Raw genomic sequence first — 27,964 nt, forward strand, 5'->3', positions numbered from 1 at the left:
GCTTAATGTTTAGCTAGTGTGATCATCTTCTTTCAGCAAAAATGAAGAGAAGGACAGAACCTGAATTTAACAGCCCCCAAAAGAAGCAGAAGAAGAGGATAGAAGACTTGGGATTAACCCTCAGTTCTACTTCAGATGATGAAACTCAATTCAGTAACCATGCTACTCAAGGTAAGGTTGAAGATAAGGTATATACTGCTGCAGGGAATTTAAATAATAACTAGGAATTGAAGCCATGTTTCCTAAATCCTAATTGATAGCCTGAACTTCAAGGGCATACTCTCTCTTTAGGAGAAAACCTACGTTATTTCTTTTAACAACCTTGGATTGATGTGACTTTTTTTTTAAGCTTTTTTTAAAATCTTATGTAAACAGTTTTGTCTGGGAATTGTATGAATTCAGACATAGAAAATAGAACTTGGAGTAGATGACAAGTGCATGGTCCAAAGCTGTAAAGATTCTTGTAATATATGAGCAGCATTAATCTTCTCAGTCTCAGCAGTTATTTCTGGTTTGGAAACTTTCAGTAGTGAGGAGTTGTGGGTGTTGTGCCATAAAGAAACATCATGATCCCTCATTGTTGAAAAAATAAAAATAAAAAAATCAGTATTGCATTTTTGTGAATGGGAGAAATTGAGATGAATACAAAGGGCGGGTTGATTGGAACTTGTATTTTGTAGCACCTTCTCTTTTGCTGACTCAGTATGATTTTCTGTGGGGAGAGAGGAGTTGTGAGAGCTCACAGGTGTTTGGTTTCAGAAAGAAAAACTGTTCCAGGGTTAACTAAATTAATTGCCTACTTTTTTTCAAGTTGGAGTGCGCTTTGTCACCTGGAGCTTGGGGTCTACCAAAGATGAGGCCAGTGCCCTACACAATTGGTATCATTGTTGTGGGGCGCTTTTAACTCTCCCAGGATGGTATTTCAGGTTGCTTCATGATCACGCCTGCTACTTCTGAGTCTTGGGTTTTCCTGTGGTCATAAAGTGTTAGTGAGAAAGGGCCTGAACACATAAAGAAGCCTTCATCTTGTGAAAATGGAAGGGGGTGTGTATGGAAGATGAGTGGGTTAGTTTGGGAGTAGTCGTAGTGACAGGGTATGGTGCATGTACCTGTCTGGCAAGGCTGGAGGTGGGTGAGGAGGTTAGAGGTGCAGGGTGTAGGAGCTGGGGTAGAGAATGCTGTGTGCACTCAGCACTGAGCTAAAAAATTAAAACCAATGTTTTTTAATTTTTTTTCCCTGCCTTTTGATTGAGTTCATGTACGGGTCAAAATAGTCTGTGAGTCTTTAGTGTTTAAGAAACAAGTTGATACAGTTCAAGGACAACATTTTGAGTAGGGTTAATTGTTTCTTAGTCTGTTACACACATTGTAGTTTCTGATGAAAGAAAGAAGTTTGGGGGAGAGAAGTGGTTTGAGATCTGATCTCAGCTGAGCAAGGCCCAACAAATGTTAAAAGCAAGAAGAGTTGTGAAGGGACTTTTTTGGGATTCATGTAGCGGGTGTTGTGTTTGAGGCACATTCTGAGCCTCTGGAAAATAAGACACAGTTCAAAAGCAGGCAGCAAAGTTAATTGAAGCTGTGTATTAGAGAAGTAGAAAGCAGTAACTGACACTAAAGCAAAATCTCCTGTTCGTATCTATGAACTTCATGAAGGAGAGAGGCATGTAGCTTGTGTGACAGATGTTTGAAAATTAAGATGGGTATATAATATTGCAAACACAAATGAAATCATAGCCGCCTTTGTCTCGATCTGGAAGCCTCAAAGGTCAATACTGTAAAACTCTAGCATAGTGATTATGGGGGAACACAAGTCCTGAATCTTAAAAGCAGATAGTTAAGCAACAAGGATTGAGCACACATTGAAAGGGTTTTAACTACAGTTGTAGTTAAAACTACGGTGTCTTTCATTTTCACTTTCTTGTAATGGCCTTTCTTTACGAATTTTCCAGCTATTTCCTTTTACTTTACTGATGCTCAGTTTTCTCTAACAGGAAAATACAGAGATCTGTGAGCTGGGAGAGAGATAATCTGTGTTTTTTCTTATATCAGAAAAATGTAAGAGAAGTTCAATCCTTCTTTCTAGGTAATTATAATGTCTTTTGTTAACGCTTCTATGAAGCTAAATAATTCCTTTTTAAGTGATAAACAGCAAAAGATTAATTCTGCTGACATAAGTGTTCTGCACTGTCTCTGGGCAATTTACGCAGTTCAACTTCTAGTTGTATGAAGTAGCACAGAGTGATTTCTAGCACTCAGCAGACAAGGGAGGCTCAAGAGGCAGAGAACAAGGAGCGTGCACAGCAATGAAGCATGTGGCTGTGCTTGCTGGATCACTGCTCCAGTAGTCCATATGGCCTTTCCCACAGCAGTAACTTTAGTCTGATTGATGTGGTGCTTTGCAAATCTCAGGAAGGAAATATGTGCTGTTGCTTCATCCTAGTAGTGATATTACCCGAGGAGAAGCAGAAGGACTCAGTGGGTTGTAGGGCCTCCCTCGCTACCCACCTGGTGCAGAGCAGGCTGTTAGACAAATGACTGACTATCATGATTCCTGCCCGAATCCCAATTTCATCTAGCCCAGAGCAAATAGGCTTGGGTGTCTTGCAACGGTAGAGCAGCAGCAAGGAGTATATGGCTCATACAGGCCATCATCCCAGGTAGATCCCAGGGTGGAATTGGGCAGAGACAGAGCTTCATCGTTTGCCTGTGAAGGCTCTGCTGCATCTGTCTCGGGTGACTTTCAAGCAAAAATAAGTCTATTTTGAGTGCCTGCTGTGTATGGTGGAACATATTACCTTGATTGGACCATTGACTTGATTAACTTCTTCCTCAAACCTTCATCTCTGTTGGGTTATTTTTAAACTAGATTGGTGTCTTCTGACATTATCTTTCACTTGGGTTTATATGCAGCAATAAACTGTAGAAGTGAAAAACTGTCTCATTTGCTGTAGGGAACTTGTGGATCCTTGCTACTGAGGTGGCTAGTGGGGGTCAAACTGAAGTTTAGTATTGGGACTAAGGGATTCGACTCTCTTCTTTCTGCAGTGTTGGCCATTTGGTAGATGCCCGTGTACTTTATACGGGTTTTTGTTAAACTTAGGCATGCATTTACACCTGTAGTTAGGTAGGAAACTGAGGAAAATCCAGTATGTTTTATCAAGATGTCGGTAATTATCATTATTCTTGGGAGAGAATCTTTGTGGACTTTCTCAGCTCCTCAGGATCATTGCAAAGGTGAGGCACACCAGTGTACTATTGTGGTCATGCTGTGGCCTGCTCTGCTGCTGTAATGGGGTTTGCCCGGCCCTTTGGGGGGGGCTGGGATCCATTGTCTCAGGGACACACACAACCTCTCCGAGTCAAAGGGGCAGATACCCTGTGGAACCAACTACTGGTTATTTTATATTAGAGCTGTGTACTTCCCATAGCGTGTGTGAGATACTGAAGTGTCCTGTCTTACTTATCTGCTGAGAGGATTTAATGAGTCACACTGTATAGTTCTTAATGTGATTACTGAGATGACTTTATTCCATATATTCTTTTCATATTCATACTCACTTTTCTCACTTTCTTTTTGTTGTTTTCAGAGTCTTCCAGTAGCAGCAGTGGGTCTGACAGTGAGAGCGATGAAAAAAGACCAGTCTTCAGCAATGAGTTCAAACAAGACTCTCTTGTGGAGGGTACATCATCTCGCTACTCAATGTATAACAGTGTCTCCCAAAAGCTTATGGTAGGTCAAAATAGTTTTGGAGCAAACTGTTAAAACCTGATAAGAGCTAAATGACAAGACCAGTCTGTTTTAAGAGATTCTGATCCTCCTTGTGGCAGGGTCCTCTCCTTCTTTGAGCCAGCTGCTGAGCAACTGAGGGAGGCTGAGACAGCTTGGCTGAAGGAGACCTGTTAAAAAAGAAAGTTGATTCATGTTCAAGGCCTTGGAGCAGGGAGGTGAATGTGAAGGGCAGGATCTCTGGGTCAGGCAGCTTGCTGAGCTTGAAAGAAGAGTCCTACCATGTTTTTTTGCAATGCTTGAGTTAACAAATGCCTTGTAAGAAAGGCCTTAACAAATTCTGTGATTGATATTAATTTGTTTGGTCTTGGAGTCTGGCTGGCATACCCTTGTAGAATTATTACCTTAATAATTAAGGTATTTCTTTTTCTTTCAAGTAGTGCCACTCTGCTTTATGTAGGGCCAGAAATTTCTTGGAAAAGCAGGAAGTTGTGAACAATAGCGAATGTGACAACTGAACTTTGAAGGTGATCACCACCCCCTTGACTGCACAGTGTTAGTGTGGGGAAGAAAGTACTTTCAGGAAGTGCAAAGAAAATAGACTGTCTCCATCTCATGGTAGTCCCAAATTTGGAAACTTTCTCCAGAGTTTAAAGGCAATAGTAGGCTGTAGAGAAGAGTTGTCGCTTTTGGTGCATGCTGTTACACTTATTTCCTGATGTAAACTTTGTCACTGGTATCGCAAGTATCTCATAATCCTGAAAGAATTTCCATTATTGATAACAGAGAAAGAAAATGTTATTTCCAAGGGCAGCAGATGTTGCAGTGTGGGTGTCTCGCTCCAAGGAGAGGAAGAAGAGAGAGAAAGAGGTTTATGTGTTTAGAAAAAAACTAAGCTACTTTAATGAAATATTAATAATGAAATAAAAAGGAAATAATTAAATAGATACTATATATATTTATATATAAAAATATAGACAAAACTATATCAAGCTCCCAGGGGGATGTCACTGGCAGGCCCTGGGAAAGTTCCAGACTGGAAGACCCTATTGGTCGGTTTGGGTCATCTGACCTGTCCACACCTCCTCACAGGTGGGATCCCTCCATGGGGTAAGCCACCAAGTCAGCTGACCCTGGTCACCACAGCAACAAGTATCAGCAGGAGCCTCTCTCACTGAACAAAGTTGGGTCTGCTCCACCCCAAACCAGGACAATGATGAGATGTGTAGTGTATTACTTGAAATGTGAGAGGAAATTTGGGACTCAATGAGGGACTGAATTCAGGTCTCCTTTTGTTTCGTGCTGGTACTGTACTCACAGGAGCAGGGGTCAGCAGTCTTTCCATGGTGGTAGGCCAGCTCATACCTGCCTTTGCCGAGTGAAATTTCAGTCTTCTGCTAGAAACTGGGAAGTGGTAGCTACTCCTAGGAGTGGGAACAGGGAGATACACCTCCAGTCAAGGAGGTGGAATGCTGCTGACCAGCAGGATCACACCTCTACATGAAAACTTTCAGCTGTTGTTGAATTCAAAACTCCATGGGATCCAGAGGCTGAGAGTTGCTGAATGTACCTCTCTGTAGATAAATCCTGTTGCTGATCATTCAGAATCTGTCCATGTGCATTTTTGGTACTGGGCTGGCTGATTCTAGCACAAGACTCTTTCACTTGGAGAGTTTTCTCCTGAGCCAATTAAGGCCGATTTCAATCGCCACAATACAGGAGCTCTTACTATTGAGTTTGGGAGGGTTTTATTTCTAAGGCCTCATAAATTTGAATGTAAAGACTGTTGTGCTATCAAGTCTGGATGAATGACTTGGTAGCATTAGGTAAGTAAAATGAAAATAGTCCTTGATTACTAGATGTTCAAAATTCTGTCTTCAGAAAACCAGTGTGTAACAGGCTCAGTGGCTGTCACATTTGGTGTGTATATTTCAAGGTCTGATTCAGGTAGCCAGGTAGCAAAGGCCATGGGAGAACACCATGTACCTTTGTGTAAAACTTTTCATGTGTTCTTGCATTGCTTCTCATACAGATTGGTAATAAACAATGTTTTTGTTGCTTCTCACAGGAAGGAGTATGTGGATAACATTCACTCAAAGTGAAACTTAAGGATTAAGTCTTTTATTTACTTATTTTCTTGTAGATGTACTGGAGGGATTGAAATTGATTACATTCATGCTTTTTGTTGTTGTTATCTTGTTGCTAAAGTTTATGAAGAGAAAAGCCTGAAAAACTAGCTGTTAATTAACATATTTCTTTTAACCGAAGAGAAGAGACTGTTTCAGGAGCAGCATGTCTTGCATTCTTCCTCTGAGTTTTAGGTCAAGTTTTAACTGATGCTTGAAATGTGCGTAAGTGCATGATCACAACATGATTTTTTTCCTGTGCTAGCATCTTTTGTTTTATGAACCTTCCATGCTTACTGAACGCTCTGATGAATGGCTCCAGGCTCCTCACTGCTTCTCGCTATGAGCAGGCTGTTCCCGAATTACTGAACCTTTTGTAATTTGCTGTCATCTCAAACATCATTCCTCAGATCTAGTTTTTATGTGTCCTGGCTCAATGAAGTGAACTTAATACTAAGTCCTGAAAGCCACAACTGAGATTAAAAATGCTCAATGCCTTCAAGTCAATTCAGGGTGATGTGCCGTTTTCCCTGCTAGTCTTTGACCCCAGTAGTAGTACATAAACGCAAGTCCACTTGCCTCAGTGTGCTCCCTTTGCTTTTTTTATAGGCCAAGATGGGATTCCGAGAAGGAGAAGGTCTGGGAAAATATGGTCAAGGCAGGAAGGATATTGTTGAGGCCTCCAATCAGAAGGGAAGGAGAGGCTTTGGGCTGACCCTCAAAGGATTTGATGGGGAGCTCAATATTGATTGGCAGGATGAGCCAGAGGTAAGTACTTCCTGGTTTGAATCTCTGTTCTGTTGCTGTTTTCAGGATTTGCCCTCTGGGAATGGAGTTTAGTGGTGTCTGCTAAAACTGCCTACCTATTAAGTGGCTCTGCTGGGTAGACCCAGGCCTTATTTTGTCCCATAACAGCATGGCAAAACTTGTTTTCTGTCACATGTATTAATGTTCTGGCACAAAATTGGTTTCAGATGGATTGTTGCTGTGGTCTGTAGGATTTGTTTTCTGAGTTTGCAATTCTCTATTCCTAAGAATGCAATAGAAAATTGTTATCAAGCTCTTTTAGTTTTACCATTTTCATTTTGTATATCATTTTTCATGCCTGTCTAGGTAATTTTTATTATTTTTTTTTTCTGAGTGTGTTTAATAGTCCCAAATAAAATGCTAAGGTGTCTGTTCCTGTGTCTTGTCAAGCTCTTCAACAGGGAAGAACATTGGGAAATAGATGTTGTCAGGAAAGTAAAGCCCAGTTTTGATACTATTTGGTGTGAAATAGCTGCTGTATGTTTGTATTTAAAAAGAACAAAACAAACCAAAACACTGAATCCTAAGGATCTGGCAGCTGTAGAGTAAGCCAGAAGGTCACAGCCATTGCTAATTAATCATAGAATCATAGAATGGTTAGAGTTGAAAGGGACCTTAAAGATCATCGAGTTCCAACCCCCCTGCCATGGGCAGGGACGCCTCCACTAGAGCAGGTTGCTCAAAGCCCCATCCAGCCTGGCCTTAAACACTTCCAGGGATGGGGCATCCACAATTTCCTTGGGCAACCTGTTCCAGTGCTTCACCACCCTCACAGTAAAGAATTTCCTCCTAATATCTCATCTAAATCTCCCCTCTTCCAATTTAAAACCATTACCCCTTGTCCTGTCACTACACTACACACACTACGCTTCCTGACAAAGAGTCCCTTGCCAGCTCTCCTGTAGGCTCCCTTCAGATATTGGAAGGCTGCTATGAGGTCTCCCCGGAGCCTTCTCTTCTCCAGGCTGAACAACCCCAGCTCTCTCAGCCTGTCTTCATAGGAGAGGTGCTCCATCCCTCTGATAATCTTTGTGGCCCTCCGCTGGACCCGTTCCAACAGGTCCATGTCCTTTCTGTGTTGAGGAAGGGTAGCAATGCTTGTCAAGTCATGTATGGTGCATGTTATAGTACTTTGCTCGCCATTCTTTGAATTGCTTTCAGCAGTTGAAAATATGGCAGAGGTTGTTCATTGAGACTCATTGAGCCTATTGTCCTGTAGGCTCATTGGTTTAGGTCTCATTTTCCAGTGTGTTTCTACAGCTCACAGCAGTTAATAGTGTGATTAACTCATGTGGATGATACTACTATAATAAATATAAGAAGGTTAGTAGAACTTAGCAGCCTCTCTTTGTGGAGAGTAGCATCACATTGATCTTAACTGCTGTAGGAATTCCTTCCCAAGATTATAAAAATTGTTCGAAGCCTGAATTAAACTGTGGAATGAGGGATCTGTGAGAAAGAACTGGGAGAAAGAATGTGTAAAGCACCATCAGGAAGTGTGGTTTTTTTTGGCAACTGTCTCTTTTGCAGCATCTCTAAAATGTACCTTAAGAGTACTAGGCTTTTTCTTTGTCTTGATTATTTATCTCTTATTTCCTCTAATGAGAGAAAAGTGGTTTGGGTGGTTTTTTTTGTGGTGGAGTGGTTTTATTTGATTTTTGGCTTGGGTTTTTTTGTTGTGGTTTTTTTTTTTGTTGTTTTTTAAAATCTAAAATCCAAACAATTAAGACATCTTTTAGACTAGGAGAAAAAACCTCTATGGTTGGCTGTAAAGTTACGGCATAACCCTTTATGCTAGGATTGGGAGGCAAACTTTTGGGGAGCAATTAGTCATTATATTTTGCTAGCAAAAACATCTTTGACTCTTCCCATGTCTTGTGTTTGCAGCCCAGTGCCTACGAGGAGGTGGACTGGTGCCTCGAGTGTACCACGGAAATCCCTGATGCCCAGGAGCTGAAGGAGTGGATGACTGTGGGGAAGGTAATTTTTTAGATCTCGGTACTTTCCAGCCTAAAGCGACGCAGGACTACTCAGCCTGAAACAATTGCTTTGTCAAAGAGTTTTAGAATAACCTAAGCTGGAGGGAACCTGTGGAGATTGCTAGTGCAGCTTCCTGCTTAAAGCAGGTCCGTCTACATCAGGTTGCTCAACGCCTTGTTTGGTTGAATTTTGAGTATCTCCAAGGATGGAAATTTCACAACCTGTTCGGGCATCTGTTTCAGTGTTTGATATAACCCATTTGACAAAAGTAAATTTCCTTGTGGCTCATTGGCATTTTTTGTGTTGCAGCTTGTGTCCATTGCTTCTTTTCCTGTTGCTGTCCATCTCTAATAGTCTAGATCAATCTTCTCTATTTTCTGCCATTAGATACTTAGAGACAGCAATAGGATCTCCCTCTTTCCTTTCTGAACAAACTGTATCTCAGTCTTTCCTCATACACGAAGAGCTTCTGCACCCTTGTCATCTAGGTGGTCTTCATGCTGAGCTTGCTTCAGTATGTCTGTCTTGTACTGGGGAGTGCTAAACTGGATGCAGTATTCCACACATGGTCTCAAGATGCCTAACGGGAAAATAATTCCTCAGCCTGATGGTTACGCTTTTGCTAATACAGCCTAGTATGTGGTTGGCATCCTCCATCTGTTACTGGTACATGTTGCATTCTAAAATGACTGATACCATGTTTGCTAATTGTTATCTATGTTCTTGTCCTGTTTCAGAGGAAGATGGTGATTGAAGATGAAACAGAGTTCTGTAAAGAAGAGCTTTTACGTAATGTCCTACAGTGCAAGGTGAGTTCCCTTCTTTAGAGAGGAACTGAAGTTTTGGGGAAGCAAGTGAAACAAATAATTGAAGAGGATTGAGTAGTTTAATTAGGTGATTGGCAAGAGCTCAGAACATCCTCTTTCACCTCCATGTCACTGGTATGACCTCACATCCTGGTTGTTACTGTCTGTTCAGCAACCTGTTCTGCACCTCAGCCTTCGAAGAGATGAATGAAAACAGTCTCTCTTTTTTAGTCCAACTGAAAGGCTGAAGACTTGAATAAGCTAAGGAAATAAGCTTCCTTTCTTTTCTTGTGTGTTCCATCTTTCCTTCTAGATTTTACCATGCTCTTGTAAATTGCAGCAGAATGTGAATGTGTGTATATGTGTGAGAGAAATGCCTTAGGCTGGGACTGCTTTTGAGGTGGCTGACCACATTATCAGGCTATGGAGCTACCAGTACAGAATTCTTCAGTGTTACTAAATTTGCTAAATAACTGGGGTGGCTTAGAAGAGGAGTGAGTATTGTGGTGTGACAGAAAAAGATTCTGTATTGGTGAACCAAACCCTGCACAGAGTTTTCTGTCGAAGGAGAGAGAAGCATGAGGATAGGAAATGCTCATGCCTATCTATCCTTCAAGCCTTGCCGGGTTCAGCTCAATTTTGTTTCTGTTTGTGCAGAGTGTATTTGATGAGCTGGATGGAGAAGAAATGCGTCGAGCTCGAACAAGGTCTAACCCTTATGAGATGATCCGTGGAGTTTTCTTCCTGAACAGGTTTGCAGAATTTCTGGTAATGTAGTCCCTTTCCCATTTATGTCCACTTTCAGCCTTGGGAGCCAGGGTTGAAAATTAATAGGTCCCTATTTATGTTTTCACAGGGCTGCAATGAAGATGGCAAATATGGACCATGTCTTTGACTACATGTTTACAAACCCTAAGGACTTCCATGGGGTGAGGGCCTCTAGTTAACTTTCAAACAGCACTGCTTTCTCAGAGAATGGAGAAGGTGGGGAGAAAGGAGAATCCTTAGGATACTAGCTGGGAAACCAGGTGCTTGAAAGAGACTTCTCTGAGTAGTGCAGTTTATGGTGTATGTCTTTTGACTGATGGGAGCTGTTACTGGGTCAGTAGAACTTCCTCAGTTTCCTTTTGCAGAGGCCCTTGATAAAGGAGCGAGATGCAGAGCTGCTTTACTTTGCTGATGTGTGCGCTGGTCCCGGAGGCTTCTCTGAGTACGTCTTGTGGAGGCGGAAGTGGCACGCGAAAGGATTTGGCATGACCTTGAAAGGACCAAATGATTTTAAACTAGAGGACTTCTATTCTGCTTCCAGTGAGCTCTTTGAACCTTATTATGGTATGTAGTGCCTGCATTGAGTGTTACCTGATGTTTTTGCTTATGCTGCAGACTCTGTATTGGGAGCAGGGCTGGTATTGATACCAGCGTGGGGATCTAAGAGAAGCCTGTGCACAGAGAACTATTTTGCAAGGTAGAAGGGGGCTGTTATCTGAGAAAGGAGTTGAGATTGGTGAGCTTGCAAATCAAGTCACATTTCTGCACTTATTTCCAGTCTGCCCTGGGAATGTGTTTCCCATTGTAATAGTTGATACTTGAGTGCTTTGCTTATCTGAAAATTGTAGAGTCCTTTAAGATTGCTTGACAATATTTTTCCCACTTCACTGATGTCAGCTTGAAACACAGTGAGTGAGATGACTTATAGAATGGTTGGAAGGGACCTTAAAGATCATCGAGTTCCAGCCCCCCTGCCATGGGCAGAGGCACCTCCTTCTAGACCAGGTTGCTCAAAGCCCCATCCAGCCTGTCCTTGAACACTTCCAGGGAAGGGGCATCCACAACTTCCCTGGGCAACCTGTTCCAGTGCCTCACCACCCTCACAGTAAAGAATTTCTTCCTAATATCTCATCTAAACCTCCCCTCTTTCACCTTAAAACTGTTACCCCTCATCCTATCACTACACTCCCTGCTAAAGAGTCCCTCCCCATCTTTCCTGTAGGCCCCGTCTAGGGTACTGGAAGGCTGCTATAAGGTCTCCCCAGAGCTTTGTCTTCTCCAGGCTGAACAACCTCAGCTCTCTCGGTGTGTCCTCACAGGGGAGGTGCTCCAGACCCCTGGCTTGCCCAGAGATCTGTTAGCAGAGCCAGAGACAGAAACCTTACTTGCCTGACTGGCAGTATGCTACTGTATCAGACCTCACTAGCTCTGTTATAATTTGTTGTGGGCTCTCAGTAAAAATAAATAAAACAGATTTGGGCTAGCGGCTGTATCTGTGACTAAATGAGATTCTTAATCCAAAGAGGTTTAAGCTAACATGTTTTACCTTGCTTTGAGACAGACTAAGCAGGCATACACAGGCAATTGCTGCATCTCACCTCATTGGAAGGTAACCTGCTAAGCTTGCTAATAATGCTTGAGTCCTCTATCTGCATAACCTCTAGAAATAGGAAGGGAAATACAAGGATTGCTAGTATTCCTGCTTCTTATTTCAGACTGTAGGAAACTTGAGCATGACTGTCTTATAGGAAAGAGGGTTTGCTTTTCCATTGTTGTGCTTTGTGTTTTTTTTCTTTTTTCCTTCCACCACTCTGACTCTTGTTGACTGCCACTTTTGACACCTGACCATGAACTCTCAGAGAATGGTTAGCAGTTCAGGATTATATCTGTTAAAGAGAAGGTTCATGGCAAGGGCAGCAAGGCAGATAAACACATTGTTCTAAGGGCTGCAGCATTTGGATCTTCATAACTCATTGCAAACTGGTGTTCTTATGGAGATACCTGGAGAAATGAATAGCTCAATGACTTTGATGCATTTTCTTGATCCCTTTCTGTCTGTAACGCTATAAAGTCTAGTGAGATGTGTACAAACTCCCTTCAAGTGATGGGAAGGAAGTAGACTGCTGTGATATTTGTGTTGTGAAGAACGGTAACAAATTCTAGCATCACTTCACTTACTGACAGGATGATTGATGAGGAATTTAGTTATCAAAGCACTATCATGCATCCTGATCTCTGCTGCTTTCTAGTCCTCCAGTTCAGTTAATAGAAGCTGTAGTTGTAGAAGATTTATAGGGACTAATACTAAATAGAAGTTCAGGCTTCCTCAAAGTCAGAGTTGGTGAGCTGTAGAATACACCTTAGACTAGCTTTCTAAAACACTAGCCTGGAGGACAATGTACCTCTCTTTAAAAAGAGCCATATGGGAATATTGTACGAACATTCATGCACAAACCCTATTTCCTTTTCCCTACTCCCTTTATAAACTTGTTGGCAGGATTGTTTTTTTGGGGGGGAGGTTCCTTTTTAAATTCCAGATCACATTGTGTTTGGAAATAGAGTACTGTGTTTCTTTGGAACGATTTAAATTCTTAGTAGAAGGTTGTCAATGCAGAATAGAAATAATTTTGCTGTAATAACATGATTTTACAATGATCTGTGCAATATTATGTCATCATGTAGTCCTCATCTCAGGGGAGGGCAGTGAATTATTTGTCTTTTGCTGAGGCTAACGTACAACTCATAATTTTAGCATGGTTATTATATGGCTTTGTTTAGCCCTGACCACACAATCTGAATAATTTTCCTAAATTAACAAGCATCTTTGGTCGTGAGCAAGGGAATGTGTTATTGCTTATTTGCCTATCAAGATGTGTGTAATGTCTGACTAAATGTTTATTGAATACAATAGATCACCTGCACATGCTGATTTCTTGTCTGTACTTGGAAACATGCTAGTAATTGTCTCGTCTCTTCCCCTTAGGAGAGGGAGGGATTGATGGAGATGGAGACATCACTCGCCCAGAGAACATTACTGCTTTCCGGAATTTTGTTTTGGACAATACTGATCGCAAGGGAGTGCATTTCTTAATGGCTGATGGGGTTGGTCCATTTTTTTTTTTAATTCCTGCACTAATGACCAAAACTGATACCTCAGTCTGAATGTAGTAGGATGTTTGACATGTGTCCATAGTTACAATGTGAAATTCTTCAACGCTTGCCTTAAAAATTCCTGGTGGCAGTGTTTTCTGTCTTAAAAAACCAGGAATTATCATGATTCGTTATTTAGCTGTACAGAATCCTTTGCTTAACCAACAGATTTTTGGAGATACTAATCACATGCTATGTGCTTTGCAGGGTTTCTCAGTGGAAGGTCAGGAGAATCTGCAAGAAATCCTAAGCAAACAGCTCATGCTTTGCCAGTTCCTTACAGCGCTGTCTATTGTCCGGACAGGTATGTTTTATCCATTAATCTTCTTCCTCCTTCTCTAAGGTGTGGGTGGCATTGCAGAAGGATGATGTACAATTGTTATTAATGTGCCACGAAGTCTGCTCTGCAGCAAGGCTGAGTTGCCCAGAATTGAGCACGTATGCATATATCCTGCAATGATTGTCACAAACTTAAGAGAACTTAGAAAAATCAGAAAAATCAGATTATCTATGTCTATTTTGCTTTTAATTAAAAGCATGAGGTAAAATGCATTAGTTTGAAGCTCTTACAATGTGTTGTGTTATGTAGCTGTCTTGGGCTAAGGTCACTAGTGTGATAACTGGACAGTATATCAGAGTTTTATGGCACTAGCTGAACCAACCGCTTCCCGAATATTCTGGCAGGCTGGTTGAAAAAGAGTGGTGCTTACCCAGTTCATCCTTCCCTCTAACTTGCAGCTTTTCTCCTTTAAATCTGACACCTCTGATCAGAGTAAGGTGATATCTCACATTGCCTTAGCTGTACCTCGTTGCCAAATGATGGACATTACAGCTCTATCTAGTTTTGATGGCTTCTCTCTTTTGCTGAGTTGAGTTGGCTTTTGACACTGATGCAGAAGATAAAACCATTCATTATGTTATTGCTTACCTTGTGCCCTATGTTTAAAAGTACCTGAGGCAATGATCTACTTAGCAATAGTCTCAAATGTGATATGGTAAAAGGAGCAACCTTCTTTAAGTCTTTCCTGTCTGGGTAGATAATAGTTCTGTAAGACTGACTGCTTTTTGCTTGGGGAAATTGGGAATCCTGTTTGGAGGCAAAGGGTGACAGACTTTTTTTCTTTCTAGATGGTGAGTTACTCTGTTTAGGTAACATCTGTTAGTTTTCTCCTCCAGCCTGGGGGTTCCTGTTGCAGATATCAGAGGTCCTTTTCTGTAGAGGCTTTTGCATAGCATGCTGCCATGCCAGAGGGCACAGTCTGGGCCTGGAAGGGGAGAATGGGGCGTAGATAGAAAGTTTGCTCATGAGACAGAACACACATTGATTTGATACTGGTTGGGGAAATGCTTTTCTCTTTGCAGAGATAGAGGGAAGATGGTGCATGGAGCCCCATTGACCTGCTTCATGAATGTATTTTAGATTTTTAATCTAAAATCTAAAATCTTTAATCTGTTTAATTGTACAGAAACACTCTCACCAGTTCTGCAGAGGACAAAGTTATTGAGGTGCCTGGTATCTCACTGTTTCCTTATAATCTTCTGGTACCGGTGTGCTTCCTCTCTTTTTTTCCAGGAGGACATTTTGTCTGCAAAACCTTTGACCTGTTTACTCCATTCAGTGTGGGACTTGTTTATCTGCTGTATTGCTGCTTTGAGCGAGTGTGCATCTTTAAACCTGTGACAAGCCGCCCTGCTAACTCAGAGAGGTGAGATTTTTGAGCAGGAGGGGCTATTAAAGAAACCCTGTCCTCTAAGTGCAGTGATACATGGATTTGGTAAGTGCAGTGGAAGTTCTGTGACCTGCCTCAATTCGCAACTGTCTTGGAGGAGAAAGCATTTTAGATGCTTAGCAAATTACGTTTGAGAAGTTAAAGAAGATATTTGCCAAATTACTCTTCTGGGGAGAAAGCATTGGAACTAAATATATAACAAATTCTGATTTTCATGAAACTGCTATGGTTCCAACAAAGCTAGAGCATATTATGTGTGTTATCATTGTATCTTTCGAGTTTAGCAGAATTAATTTACTACTTGAGGGAGATCTATGGGGCTATTCAATAGGGTTGAGTTTCTAAGTCTTTCCTGAGTGTAGAAAATGTATAATGACTTTGTGATAGGTGAGATTGCACCTTCCTCAGGAAGAAAGAATTCCTGGGATTTGGGAAACTGTCCTGATAATGAGCGTGTGGCAGGAAAGTTGTCTGTGTAGAAGAACTGAACCCACATGATGTGTCTGCCTTGCTCTGCAGGTATGTGATATGCAAAGGATTAAAGCTAGGTATTGATGATGTGCGGGACTATCTCTTCATGGTGAACATCAGACTCAACCAGCTGCGCAACACTGATTTGGATGTGAATTTTGTTGTCCCATTGAGTGTGATCAAAGGCGACCAGGATTTCTACGATTACATTGTCCAGTCCAATGAAAAGTGAGTGCCTGTGGGCAATGAGGGCTGCTCGCTCTAGGCGGGTTAACCAACATGACTTTCACTTGTAGCTTCTTGCACTCATGGAGGGACTTGTTGATGGTGCTATACTGCTCTGCTTTTGGTCCCTGAGAGGCTTAGCAGAGCAGAGGGACCCTGTGCAGAGAGAAATAATGTATACTGTTAGTAACTGTCCTCTGAGTACTGTGTAGAAAGGAAAGGAGGCTACTGCCTGGTTCTTTCCAATGGTCTTGCTGTCACTTTGAATCATGTTGGCAATGATCCATCACTGCTCTGAGGATCAGACTGGCTTCCTCTTGTTGTCCTAGCACTCTTTCTTGTTTTGAACGTAGAACAATTTGGTGATGATTAACTTGCTCACTGACTGAAGCTTGTCCTCTATTTCAGCCACTGCAAAGTTCAGATAAAGGCACTAGCCAAAATTCGTGCCTTTGTTCAAGACACGTGAGTATACCCCTCTGCCTTTTGGTGGGGACTGACTTAACCTACTGTAAATAAATTGCTTTGCCCTTCTTTAATGTGTTCTTGATTTGAGCTGGTACTTGGCTTGGCCCTTGGAGCCAGGAAAGTGAATAGTGCTTTTAGGTAGCTTAGTTTTGTATCTCTGCCCAAGTTATTTGCAGAAATGTGTGAGTGGCTGAAGCGTCCTGAAAGTTGATGGTCTATTATCCCCCTTGTTGAGAAGGCTTCCATGCATTCTTCTTAGCAGGAATGTAAGCAGAAAAGTAACTCCCAGCGGGTATGTTCAATTCTATAGTAGCCATCTAAGCTGGGTGTGGTTCACAGCTCTTCATTTTCTGCGGGCAATTCAAAGCACCTAAGTTACATCTCTAGAATTACCTAAAGCTTATGACGTGAATCTCTTGTGTAAAACTAAAGCCATTGCAATGTGTAGCTGTTTCCCTGGCATGACTTTTCTGTTCAAGTGTCATTCAGAGAGTGTCATAGTAGAAAATTGAGTAAGTTTTGGTAGCCGATAAGTATCTAAGAGTTAATCCTAACATTGATGCTGGTTTTTGTGTGGCCTTCAGCAGGTCTTCACAGCTATTTGTAAACGGGGCTGTGTACACAGCTCTTGGATAAGCATAAGTTCATACTAATACATAACTTCTTGAAAATATTGATGCCCAGTGGTACTTTCATGGGACGGAGTAGTGCAGACCATGAAACAAAGCTAAATGGAGGGATTGGAGGTGGGTGGAGGGTGAGAAGGAAAAACAGCATCCTCTTTTGTGTAACCTGTAGATGAAGAGTGTGTTTGTCATTCCCAAGCCAGACGCTGAAAGATGCAAGTTTTATAAGGCTGGAATATGCAATGCTGCAAGAGTGAGGAGGTTTCACCGTCTTAACAGTCTCCTGTCTTTCTCTAGGACACTGATTGAGCCACGGCAGGCTGAAATCCGAAAGGAGTGTCTCCAGCTATGGGGGGTAAGCAAGCTGCCAAACAGGGAGGTCGTGAAGGTGTCCTTGCTGTGGTGAAACAAGAATGGAGCTGCAGTACAGATAGGACTTTCTAGTCAGAGGTTTAATATGTTGTCTTGTGGGAAAGTCAGAGACCATTTCAAGCCGTTTATGTAAGCAAACAGGATGTTTCTGATTAATTAAGTGTATGGCTTAACTGAGCAGGCTTCTTTGCTGCAGTTGAGAATATTTCATCGTGCACAGAGTGAACTCAGCACCTAGTTCCCAAGCAGCAGAGCTCTCTAAAGGGTTGTTTTATGAGTCTGCAGTTTCTGTTTCCTGAGCTTTTGACTACAGTGGGGCCATAGATATGGCAGTTTCACAGGCTAATTCTTTGTCTTTGATGAAATAGTATTTCACTGAAACGTGCATAAAAGCAAAAACTTAGCCTGAAACTTTCTGAAGTTGCCTGTTGTTTCCTGTGAGATGTGGTATGCCTACGTTAAATTTGCAAAACATGTCAGACCTTTTATTTGTCCGATGACCTCTCCAGCGACTGGATTCCCAAAAGCAGAGGAGTTTCAGGGGGCAGGATGTTCTGTCATGTGTTGAAACTAGAAAGGTTCCTATGAATGTGCCAAAGAATAATGCATGTTATCAATTGTTTGGATTTGTTCTCAGATTCCTGATCAGGCTCGTGTTGCTCCTTCATCTTCAGATCCCAAGTCCAAGTTCTTTGAGCTGATCCAGGTGAGACCTTACCCAGAAGCTTGTTCTGAGTCCTTTCATACAAGTAGAACTTTTCCCCATAGAAATTAAAAGATGAAGAAGGTAGTCCTGGATTACCGTTTCATGTAGAAGTTGCATATACCTACCTGTTGATGTATTGTGTCTAATTTGCCTTTTCCATATTTTTGCTCTTTAGGGCACGGACATTGATACCTTCAGTTACAAACCCACTCCTCTGAATTCCAGTACGCTAGAGAAAATTCGCCAAGTGTTAGATTACCGGTGTATGGTGTCTGGAAGTGAGCAGAAATTCCTCTTGGGTCTAGGGGTAAGTGTTGAGAACAGACTGGGAGTTTTGCTGGTTCATTTCAATGCTACTATTCTGCCTTGCAGTTTCATTCCATCCTTTCCTCAAAAGCCAGAAAGGATCCCCATCAGCAGTCCCTGAGACTGCTATTAATTTCATGTTTCTTCTGACTTCACTGCTTTTCACACTAATTAACCCTGGTTTTGTAATCGCAGCCTACACAGTGACCTGTACTCTTGCTAGTGTCTCTAATTATCTTTGCTGTCCTTTTAAAGCTGTTCTATTTCTGGTTCTTTGTGCAGGTATGAAAAGTCACTGGCAGATTAGAATCAGTGTTTTTGTTCTTTGCTGTAGAGATTAAGGTTCTTCCTTAAAACTTCTGACAAAGAAACTGCCTGTGACAGTCTAGGACAAAAAGATTCTGAGTGCTGTTCTACCATTAGTCAGAGGTCTTCCCTCCACCCCTGGCCTCATGAAGCTTTGGCTGAATCTGACTCTGCCTTCTACACACAGAAATCACAGATCTACACCTGGGATGGTCGCCAGTCAGACCGCTGGACAAAGCTGGATTTGAAAACTGAGCTGCCACGAGATACCCTTCTCTCTGTAGAGATTGTTCATGAGCTGAAAGGAGAGGTAGGAGGCTATTCTCTCCCTTACCAACTGGCTGCAAATATAATGAGCAGTTTCTGCAGAATACTGCAGATTTATACTGCAGTTACTGTAGAACAAATTTTCCATCTGTGCCAGGTGCAAGTTTTTTTGTATATGATTTTTAGAGAAACTATTTTGGATTCAGTTCCTTCTTTCTGTCTAGTGCTAGAGATATGAGCTTTTAACATTATTTTGGAAACGCTTTAGATGTGATATGCTGCTCTTGCCCTACGTGCAGCAGTAGATGACATTGCCAACATGACTTCGTGTATTCTGTGGCTCTTTGGGTACATAACTGCTCAGTAGTGATTGCAGGCTTTGGGGAAAAGATTCTCCTGATATATTCACAGTGTAAGGTATCGCTGCCTGGGAGTCTGCCTGTCCTCTGGCACCTTGGATGAGAATGCTGTAGTGCACTGTGCTTTGTGCTGTGGTACCTGATCAGGCACGGAGAGCTGGTAAGGGCAGCCCTCTCTCCCTCCCCTGAGACAGAACTGTGTAGTTAAAATACACCACTTATAGGAGGGTGGCATGTTACTGTACATTGGGCAGCAGGGAATTTGTGCTTTTAATATCTGGAAAGGTGCTTTCTTGCTAGAAGAGAATGATGTCCTGTCAAAAAACAGGCTATAAATCAAAGCTGAAATAACAATCTGAGTAGTAAGTCTCTGTATTACCCTCCCTAGGGGAAAGCCCAGCGAAAAATCAGTGCCATACACATCCTTGATGTCTTGGTGCTGAATGGCAATGACGTTCGAAAGCAGCATTTCAACCAGAGGTATGTAGGATCTGGAGAAGCTTCTTGTACATGGGTACCAGCGACTGCAAACAAAGTTCACACTAACAGCAGAATGCCGAGCACAGGGAGACAAGTGCATTCAGCTGAAACACTGCTGTAAAGATGAACTGTGAATGAACCTGCTCTGAAGTGTACCGTGGATAGCCTTTTCTAACCCTACCTTCTGTGTGAATGAGGGCAGGTCTAGCTTCTTTCTTAGTCTGGGGTGAGCTGGGCACAGTCTGGGTAAACGGAGCATCCTGGGAATATGAATGAGCATAGCTGATAACTGGCGGAGGGAAAAGGAATGAACCCTTCTATTTATTTCCTTCCTCGGGGACACGATGTCTCTAGTAGTCCTACTTTCCTCCTGATTGATATATGTGTTCAGCAGCATGTGGACTTGTGGAGGAAGCTATGGAGACCCGTTTCTAATGGATAATAGCCAGTATCACTGGGCACTGAACTGGGAGAGCAGAGTGAAAAAAGTCTTGCTCAGTACCCGTTTGGCTAGCAGTGGAGGCAGTGTGTGTGTACTGAAGTGTCTAATCAGTTATTCTGCTGAAACTGTTACCTATCTACCTGCTGTGCCAAAGATCTTGCTAAGTTGCTGGATTCTCCTTCCTTTTTCATTCAGGATTCAGCTGGCAGAGAAGTTTGTCAAAGCTGTTTCTAAACCTAGCCGGCCAGATATGAACCCCATCCGGTGAGTGGCAACTCCTTCCCTCAGCCTGGCATGCTTTGGTTTCAGTGTGCTGGAGGATGAAGATAAGGAGCTGAAGCAGAGTTAAATTTCAAGCTGAAATTCATAGTTCTGTTATGTTCAATGGAAAGAGGCTAAAAGCCCTTCAAATATCTAAGAAAAGGTTGTTAGTGGAGAAGCTGTACGTTCCTGTCACATATCAGTCAGTCATGTTTTCATCATAGGTGGATTGGCTGGTGCTGATTTCAAATATGTGCTATAGTAGGTCTAAAGCCCAATTACCTTAATCATTGCAAAGGCTTCTGTGTCCTTGTTGGCCCTGAAGGGTCAGCAGCGGTACAGAGATGCTGACTTTTACTAGATTAAATGAAGTGCTGACCAGCATTTACAATCTCTAAATGGTTAGCCTGAGAAGAAGGCTTTAGTTACAATCCCAAGGAAGTTCCTGAAAAAGAGCTTCAGCTTTGGTTGCCTCCTGACCTTCCATTTAACTAATTCTGCTACAGTGGAGCATAAAGGTATCATTGTGCTGTGTATCAGATAGGTGTTGTGGACAAAAAGCTTCTGTTCCAGAAGCTAGAAGTGCTGTGATACTGTGAGAGAAGCTGGAGAGAGGGAAAGACAGTTGCAGTAACTGGAAGAACTCAAAATGTGGAGGGCTGAAGGTGAAGTGAGAAGAGCTGTAGAAATGGGTTGTAGAAGGGTCCTTTGCTGTCGTGAAAAGGTGTTCAAACAGTGGTATTTGAAGCCTGATGCTTGTACCGATGTGTGGAAAATGGGTGGCTGAGGTGTCAGATCAGAGGCAGTGCTTTTGAAATTTTCTGATCGTCTTTCTGGGTCTCAACAAAACAACAAAAAGAGCAGCAGTTTGACATAATGGTAAGAATGATGATTCCAAATCATCTTTACTCATAAAAAAAAAAAAAAAAAAAAGCTGTTTTTACCTCAGGGTAGCTAGTGAGTTTGTGGCATCCCTGAGGATAATAACGGTGAAGATCAGGCAGTTTAGTTTTACTGTGAGGCCAGTATGATGAGGCCAGAACCTGCCTGGGGCCAACCTTAGTGAATTTACCTCATGGGAAAACAAAAGCACCTGAGACTTTCATTGTTCTTCCTCTTCTGTATGCTCAGCCTGAGGTAAAAATCCATAGCTTACCAGTGAGGATGCTCCTGTGCAGCTTACAGCAACCCAGCCATGAGCATGCAGGTGCCAGGTTTTCTCAAGCCAGGAGAAATAAGGCACTGGAGCAGATTGAGAAGGGTGAACCTCAGTCATGCCTGACCACCTCCCACTGTACAAAATGAACTGTCTGACTGCTCCCCGTAGCTGGGACAAAAAGAGGACAGTCTAAATTTTTTTTTTTAATCACTTTTTTCTTTTCCCCCCCAGAGTGAAGGAAGTGTACAGATTGGAGGAAATGGAGAAGATTTTTGTGAGGTAAGTGACGAGCACAAATGAGAGACTTCAGGGCCTGCTGAGGTTGCCAGCCACCAATGCACAGGAGTGGGAAGGATGTGCTGATCTATATGCTTGAGGAGTCCTGGAGAAAGCTGTTAGAGCCCGTGCAGCATTCTGAGATGCTGCCGACTCAGAGCATCATCCTGCTGAGTTCTAATGCTGTAGATGTGGCCAATCCACTTTACAACAGTAGGAGTAGCAACGGCGCTTGAGTTTGTGTGCAGAAGTGTCAGTGGCTTGAAAGATTAAGATTTCATACCTGAAATGGGAACCTCGTTTGAATTAAGTGTGGTAGATCATCACAGATCCTTCATTACAACACTTGATTTGCTGCCTGATGTAGACAGCTCTGGCTGGTTTCTCTAGTCATGTTGGGGAGGCAAGAAACGGAATTCTCCAGGATGTGATGATTTTGTCCTGTCATATGTGGTGCTGCCAGTTTTCACTGTGACACTCTGGAGAGGGTGTACAGGTAGCACATTGTGTGCAAGAGGATGGTAAAGGAAATCTCTATCACTGCCTTCTCTCAACATTTAGGTTAGAGATGAAAGTCATCAAGAGTTCAGGGGGAGTACCCCGGCTATCCTACACTGGCCGAGATGACCGGCATTTTGTGCCCACAGGGCTCTACATCGTACGGACTGTGAACGGTAGGAAGAGAGAGTCCCTGCTCTTATTTAACTTTTCTTTGTGTCTTCAAGTAAAAAGTATTGACCGGGCTCGCGCCTGTTGTAACTTGGTAAAAAATTAATGGCAGTATTCCAGTGCCTAGAGGTTAACTGTTTGCATGTAATGAGGGTAGCTTGGATTTCGATAAGGTTTAGGGTATTTATGATAGGTTTCTCTGTTGGGGGTTGATTCGCTATTGTTCAGATAATTCCATTTATTTACATGACTGGCAACTTTCTTTTTTAATGAGATCATACTTTTTCATCAAGAAGATATTTTCCAGAGTAATATTATGTGGAAATACCCTATTTGGAATGTCAACTTTTAAATGCAGTGAGAAGGGAGTTCTCTCAGTGAATAGAGAACAGCTTGGAAAGCAGGTCGTCTTGGCGGAGGGAAGGGAAAAGGAGTTAAGAGCAGGATCACAGTTCTTCTTATAGATTCCTCCTACCTGCTTGCACTGTATGTGTATTTATACTGTGCTTTTTTTCTCCTTTCCATTTTCTATCTGATCTCTGTGACTCTTCTGCAAGATCCCTGGACAATGGCATACAGCAAAAACTCCAAGAGGAAATTCTTCTTCAACAAAATGACCAAGCAAGCGACATATGAGCTCCCTTCTGAATCCATCGCACCCTTTCAGTGAGTACAAGCCAGGGCTGCGGCTATGGAAGGATAGCGGTGTGTGAGTGCATGTGTGTATTTGGAAGGGAGTTCAGGCGTGCTGTGCTGTCCTTGCGGTCGCTTGCAATGCAAGCGCAGCTTGGTCACCAGCAGGGTGTGCTGCAGAAACCAGCGCCTTCTCAGACTTTTAGGAAACTGCTGATCTGGATTCGTGGATTTTGCAATAATTGCTATGAATAATACACATCTCACAATTTTGTTTCCCTACCTGCAGCAAAGTACTAGTTACTGAACCTCCCTGCACACAGGGATGTGGAAATTGAACCCAGCAACTGTAATTTGCTGCATCTCTATTTTAAGATGCTTGCTTGGAAATTGCTAATTTAAAAGCAAATCCCAGTTCATTTAGCCCAGGCTCTGGACTAACCTGTAGGTAGCTGGGAGCTGTTTAAAGAGAGTGAGAGAGAAAAGCAGCAGCTCTTTGGGAAAGGATGGAATGGCTTGTCATTGGACAGTCATTAGCACTGTGGCTGCTGAACCCCATCTGTATCTTTTGAGTACTAGGCTAAGGCCAGGTCTTAAGTACAGCAGATCCTGAGGCTGTGTGACACCCCTGGGCTCATGGGTGGAGATGTTCTGCACACCCTGCTCTCAAGTAGTCTCAAGAGATGCCCTCCACCACCACTACTCAGGACTGTGCCTCTGAGTGACAGCTTGATACAGAACAGGGGTCTGGATTTTCTCGCTTTGAATCTCCTTACCTACCTTACAGCAGTGTTCTTAAGAGTCCTTAAGCTTTCCTTAACCAGCTAAATGGAAGGACACACTTAGAACTGTAAAAGCACGTGATGTTTTTCCCCGCCATGTGTCAGGATGGGGTTAGTTCTATGTATGTACTCGGAAGTAGGCCAGCATGAACCTGCATGAATGGTTGAGGAGGTGGAGGGAGTGCTCCTGTGGGACTCCAGAAGGGATGTGTTGTATTGTGGTTAGTGAGTACTAATGTGTCTGTAATTAGCCATTGACATGTGCTCTTGTCGCTATGCTAGTACTGCTTTGTTAGAACAGTAGCACTAAATAAGCTATGAATATTAAGTGTCAGTAATTGTACAAAACTAAAGGCTGCTGTGTCAGTAGTAATTAGCAGCTCTGTTGTCATTATGACTGCGACTGCGTTGATGCAGTGAGGAAGGGCTGTGCTTGATGGATGGAGTGAGAGATGGCGTTGTAGGACCAGAACTCTCAGCAGCCAAGTGGAGCTCGGTTATTTCACACGAGGGGGAAGAGGGGATGATCCGAGCCAGTTTTGTACAGCATGAAGTGTTGTTCATTTGCAAAGCTCCATAGGACAGCTATTACTGATTCTAGTAGGTTTGTGGTGAGTGATTAGATTGCTCCTTGCTGCTGCTGGCAGACTTTCTAAATTCTTCATTAAGGCCTTTCCATTGCCTGCAATGACAGTTTCATCCTCTCAAAAACTTGGGGGGAGGTAGGTTTTCCCTAATGACCTGTCTCCTTCCAGCAGATACTGAACTGAATCTTGAGTGAAGCTCGACTTAAGTTTGTTTCCATGGAAATCTCTTAGGCTTGGAAGTTGCTGTACCTTAAGGGCTGCAGAGATTGTAAGGTGAATGAATGCACTGGTCTTTTTCTAAGATGACCCTTGGATAGAATATCTCTGTGTGGCTCCCGTTGCAGAGGTAGCTGTCTCTGTAGTGCACTTCGTGGCTAGGATGACAGTGTTTTCCTTCCCCCTCCCCTGCCAAACTAATCTTGCTCTCCTCTCTGCCCACAGTGTCTGCCATTACAGCCGCCTCTTCTGGGAGTGGGGGGAAGGTGTCAAAGTGCACGACTCTCAGAAAAGGCAAGATCCAGAGAAGCTATCAAAGGAGGATGTCCTGTCTTTCATCCAAGCACACTATCCCTAAGTCTGCTCTCTTGAGGGATGCAGGGGAAGCTGAGCCCAGCTTGGATTCTTCAGGGAGTGACGAGACTGCGGGGAGGCTCCACAACTTCTATCCTGGTCTTCTCTAGAGCTGATTTCCTGGAGATGATCTAACCAGGGGATGGTATGCAGAAGGCACAGGACGAGGCTCTACCCTGGCAGTGTATATAAGAGTACGGCCCAGGTAGCGCCTGCTGCCGGAGTACCTACAGTGACTCCTGGAGCCAAGGCCTAACGCCCTTTTGTCCTGACCTACTGCATGCATGCGGCCAAGGGGCTGGCAGCTTTTTTTGCTCCTGTTCAAACATTCAGCGAGGTTTGTGGAGCTAGCTGTGTGTGTGCCAGAACTCTCCAGGCTTGTGCTTCCCTGGCAGTGTGGGAAGGAACAGAGCTGACTTGGTGGCAGAGCTGGGCAACAGCACACTGAAGCAGCCCTGCGTTGTTCCTGGCAGCTGTCTCCTCGGCCTTGTCAAAGGCCTACACTACCCTGTGGAGGGTGTTAACTCATTGGGGAATGCTAGCTTTGGGATGCGAGTATGTATTCTTGATGGTGTCTCCGACACTTCTGCTCATCAAGGCACTTGGCTGGCCGCTGGCAATTCCTATGTGATGGTATTCTGTTGGACAAAGACCAGTGCGGGTGATGAGTAGAGTTCCTGGCACAGGTTTGATGTGCTGAGTGCCAGGGCTTCCTCAGACCTCTAGAAGCTGCTGTGACAAGGACTTCCCTTCTCCAGGTCAATGACTGATTCTGAGCCAGCAGCCTGTGGTTAATTTGTGAACGTGTCTATGCCTCATGGTACTTCTGAGACCAAGGTGCTTTGATTCTTGGTACTCGACACTGTTACCCAAATTTTTAGGGAAGAGAGCAGAAGTGGGAGGGAAGACACAGGAAGGTTGGGATGCCGGAGGTCTTTGGAGGAAATCATGGAACATCTGACTTTGTTAAAAAGCCCCAGGGCTTCAGTGAAAAGAGATCTTGACTTTGACCATGTTGGTTAGTCAGAAGAAATCCTGTCCCCTGACTATGCCCACTGGAAAGGCTACCAGACTTGCCTTTTAAGTCTCAGAGTGGGATTTGAAACTCTCCATGTCTCATTGGCCCTAGAGCTGCATCTGGAGTGAAGGCACAGAGCTGTGAAATTCTCAGCATGGTATGTCAACAGACTTCTCCAAGCATTGTGCTGGGCTCGAAGTTGTCTTCTGTTGCATGTTTTACCTTCACTTCTAGCTTCCGTGGCACTTTAGCCAGGTCTTCCACATAAATCAGAAGATAACACACAGTTGACAGTTGACTGCTTTTGGCCAAGCAGCAAAATTGCCCTTTTTATTTTGTTCTTGGCTTGTTTTTAAAGAGCTTGGCGGAAGGGAGGAAACTGATTTAGGGGTTGTTGAACTGTGCCTTAAAGAAAGCTATAGTTCTTCTAGAATCTATAGCAGTCATTTAGATTCTTTTTTCTTTCTCTCCACACCCATATGTACGATTTGAACAAGCTTTATGTAGCAAGACATGGAAAATTTCACTTGTAGGTGCATGGGTGCCTTCCACCCCACCCAAAGGAGCCAGAACAAGGATGGCGTGTTGCAGAAGTCCCACCTCCACCCTCTGCTGCCCAGTATTATGTGTAGGTTTTGTGCTCATTCTCAGCACGTGGCTGAGTGTCATCCTACAAGTAGGCTGCACTGCACTCTCTGAGCTTGGAGCACTTCTATGTCTTCACAAGCAAATTGTCTCCATATCCCCATGTATTAATTCTCTACAGTTTGGTATAAATGAACTTAGCAGGTGTAACTCCTTGCAAAAAAAAAAAAACAAAACCCAAACGTATATGCAGGCTTGATCACTGCAGAACCACGCCCTGGCTAAAGGAGCAGCACGGAAGTTGGCATGGTCTGTTGGTCAATGGAAACTGGATGAGGCAAAGCTCGGGAGGCTAGCTTTCAAATAGGTAGCCCCAAATATTGTGCAGGGCAGCTATTCTGTTTCTTCTGAAGCACTGGCCAAAAGCGAAGTGTGTCAAACTTGTTTTTTCCACATTGGTGGTTATTAGTCCCCAGACAGAGTTAGGTCTACCACGGCAGTTGAGGGATGGCATGCTGTTAATGCATCCTCTTGCTGACCTGTAGACTCCCTCTGCTCTAAAGCATCAGTAAAACATGTTTGAAGAAATGGTGGCCCTTTTCCCCCAAAAACCAAGAGGCCTGTCACTGGCAGTTTTCTTTCGGCAAAGGCACTTCCATGAAGGGTGAGGAGGAATCTTTCCCAGTAGGGAATAAAGAACATCCAACTGTGTGGTTTCCAGGCCTCTTCAGTTGGCTTTTTAAACCAACCAGTAATTTGAGTTCTGGCACTTTGGACCACCTCGAGGCTGTTCCAATGCCAGTAAAGCATGCTGCTCCCTTTGCGATGCTTCTTTGCTAAGTGTTGTGTCCTCCACTCAGGTCTCCTGCGGGCTGGCAGACAGAAGGGTGACTAGGAAGTACACTAGGGTGAGTGTAGGCCTCTGAGGGAACAAAAAAACACTGCTTAGCTGCAGGCTAGTTTTTATGAACAGACACTTTCTGTTTACCCAGTTGTCTCCAGCTCCTCCCGATTTTAATTTGCTTTTATTTTTAATTTTATTTTTGATGCACTGAACCTTGATTCTGAATCCTCCTTCAAGAAGGCAAGCATGAACCACCATGCTACCTGCTTCCCTGCTGCAGGGGAAATGGGGAGGGATGATGTTAGGAAGGGGGGTGAGGGAGGTCTTGCTGAAGGGAATGTTTGTGTACATTAATTGCACAATGTATCGATATTAGGCTGTGTATCATTTTGTGTTGACTTCTCTGCTTTCATTGTCTTTATTACCAATACAGCCCCTTTAGTTCACAGCAGTGCTTG

General features: G+C 43.2%; 1 protein-coding gene across 1 annotated transcript; it reads left to right on the plus strand.

The window, feature by feature from the left end:
* Window positions 1-5: 5 nt before the first annotated feature.
* CMTR1 (cap methyltransferase 1) lies at window positions 6-27,889 on the plus strand. The gene is made up of 23 exons (XM_074168141.1): window positions 6-171; window positions 3,588-3,730; window positions 6,463-6,621; window positions 8,548-8,640; window positions 9,378-9,449; window positions 10,104-10,198; window positions 10,303-10,375; window positions 10,580-10,778; window positions 13,198-13,316; window positions 13,572-13,668; window positions 14,938-15,070; window positions 15,614-15,793; window positions 16,199-16,255; window positions 17,182-17,239; window positions 17,894-17,962; window positions 18,138-18,269; window positions 18,762-18,884; window positions 19,589-19,680; window positions 20,318-20,386; window positions 21,774-21,821; window positions 22,380-22,492; window positions 23,045-23,153; window positions 24,931-27,889. The coding sequence occupies exons 1-23, from the start codon at window positions 42-44 to the stop codon at window positions 25,061-25,063; spliced, it is 2,496 nt and encodes an 831-aa protein (XP_074024242.1). The 5' UTR covers window positions 6-41; the 3' UTR covers window positions 25,064-27,889.
* The last annotated feature ends 75 nt before the right edge of the window (window positions 27,890-27,964 follow it).

The sequence above is a fragment of the Numenius arquata genome, chromosome 2, assembly GCF_964106895.1.
Source record: "Numenius arquata chromosome 2, bNumArq3.hap1.1, whole genome shotgun sequence".
Taxonomy (NCBI): domain Eukaryota; kingdom Metazoa; phylum Chordata; class Aves; order Charadriiformes; family Scolopacidae; genus Numenius; species Numenius arquata.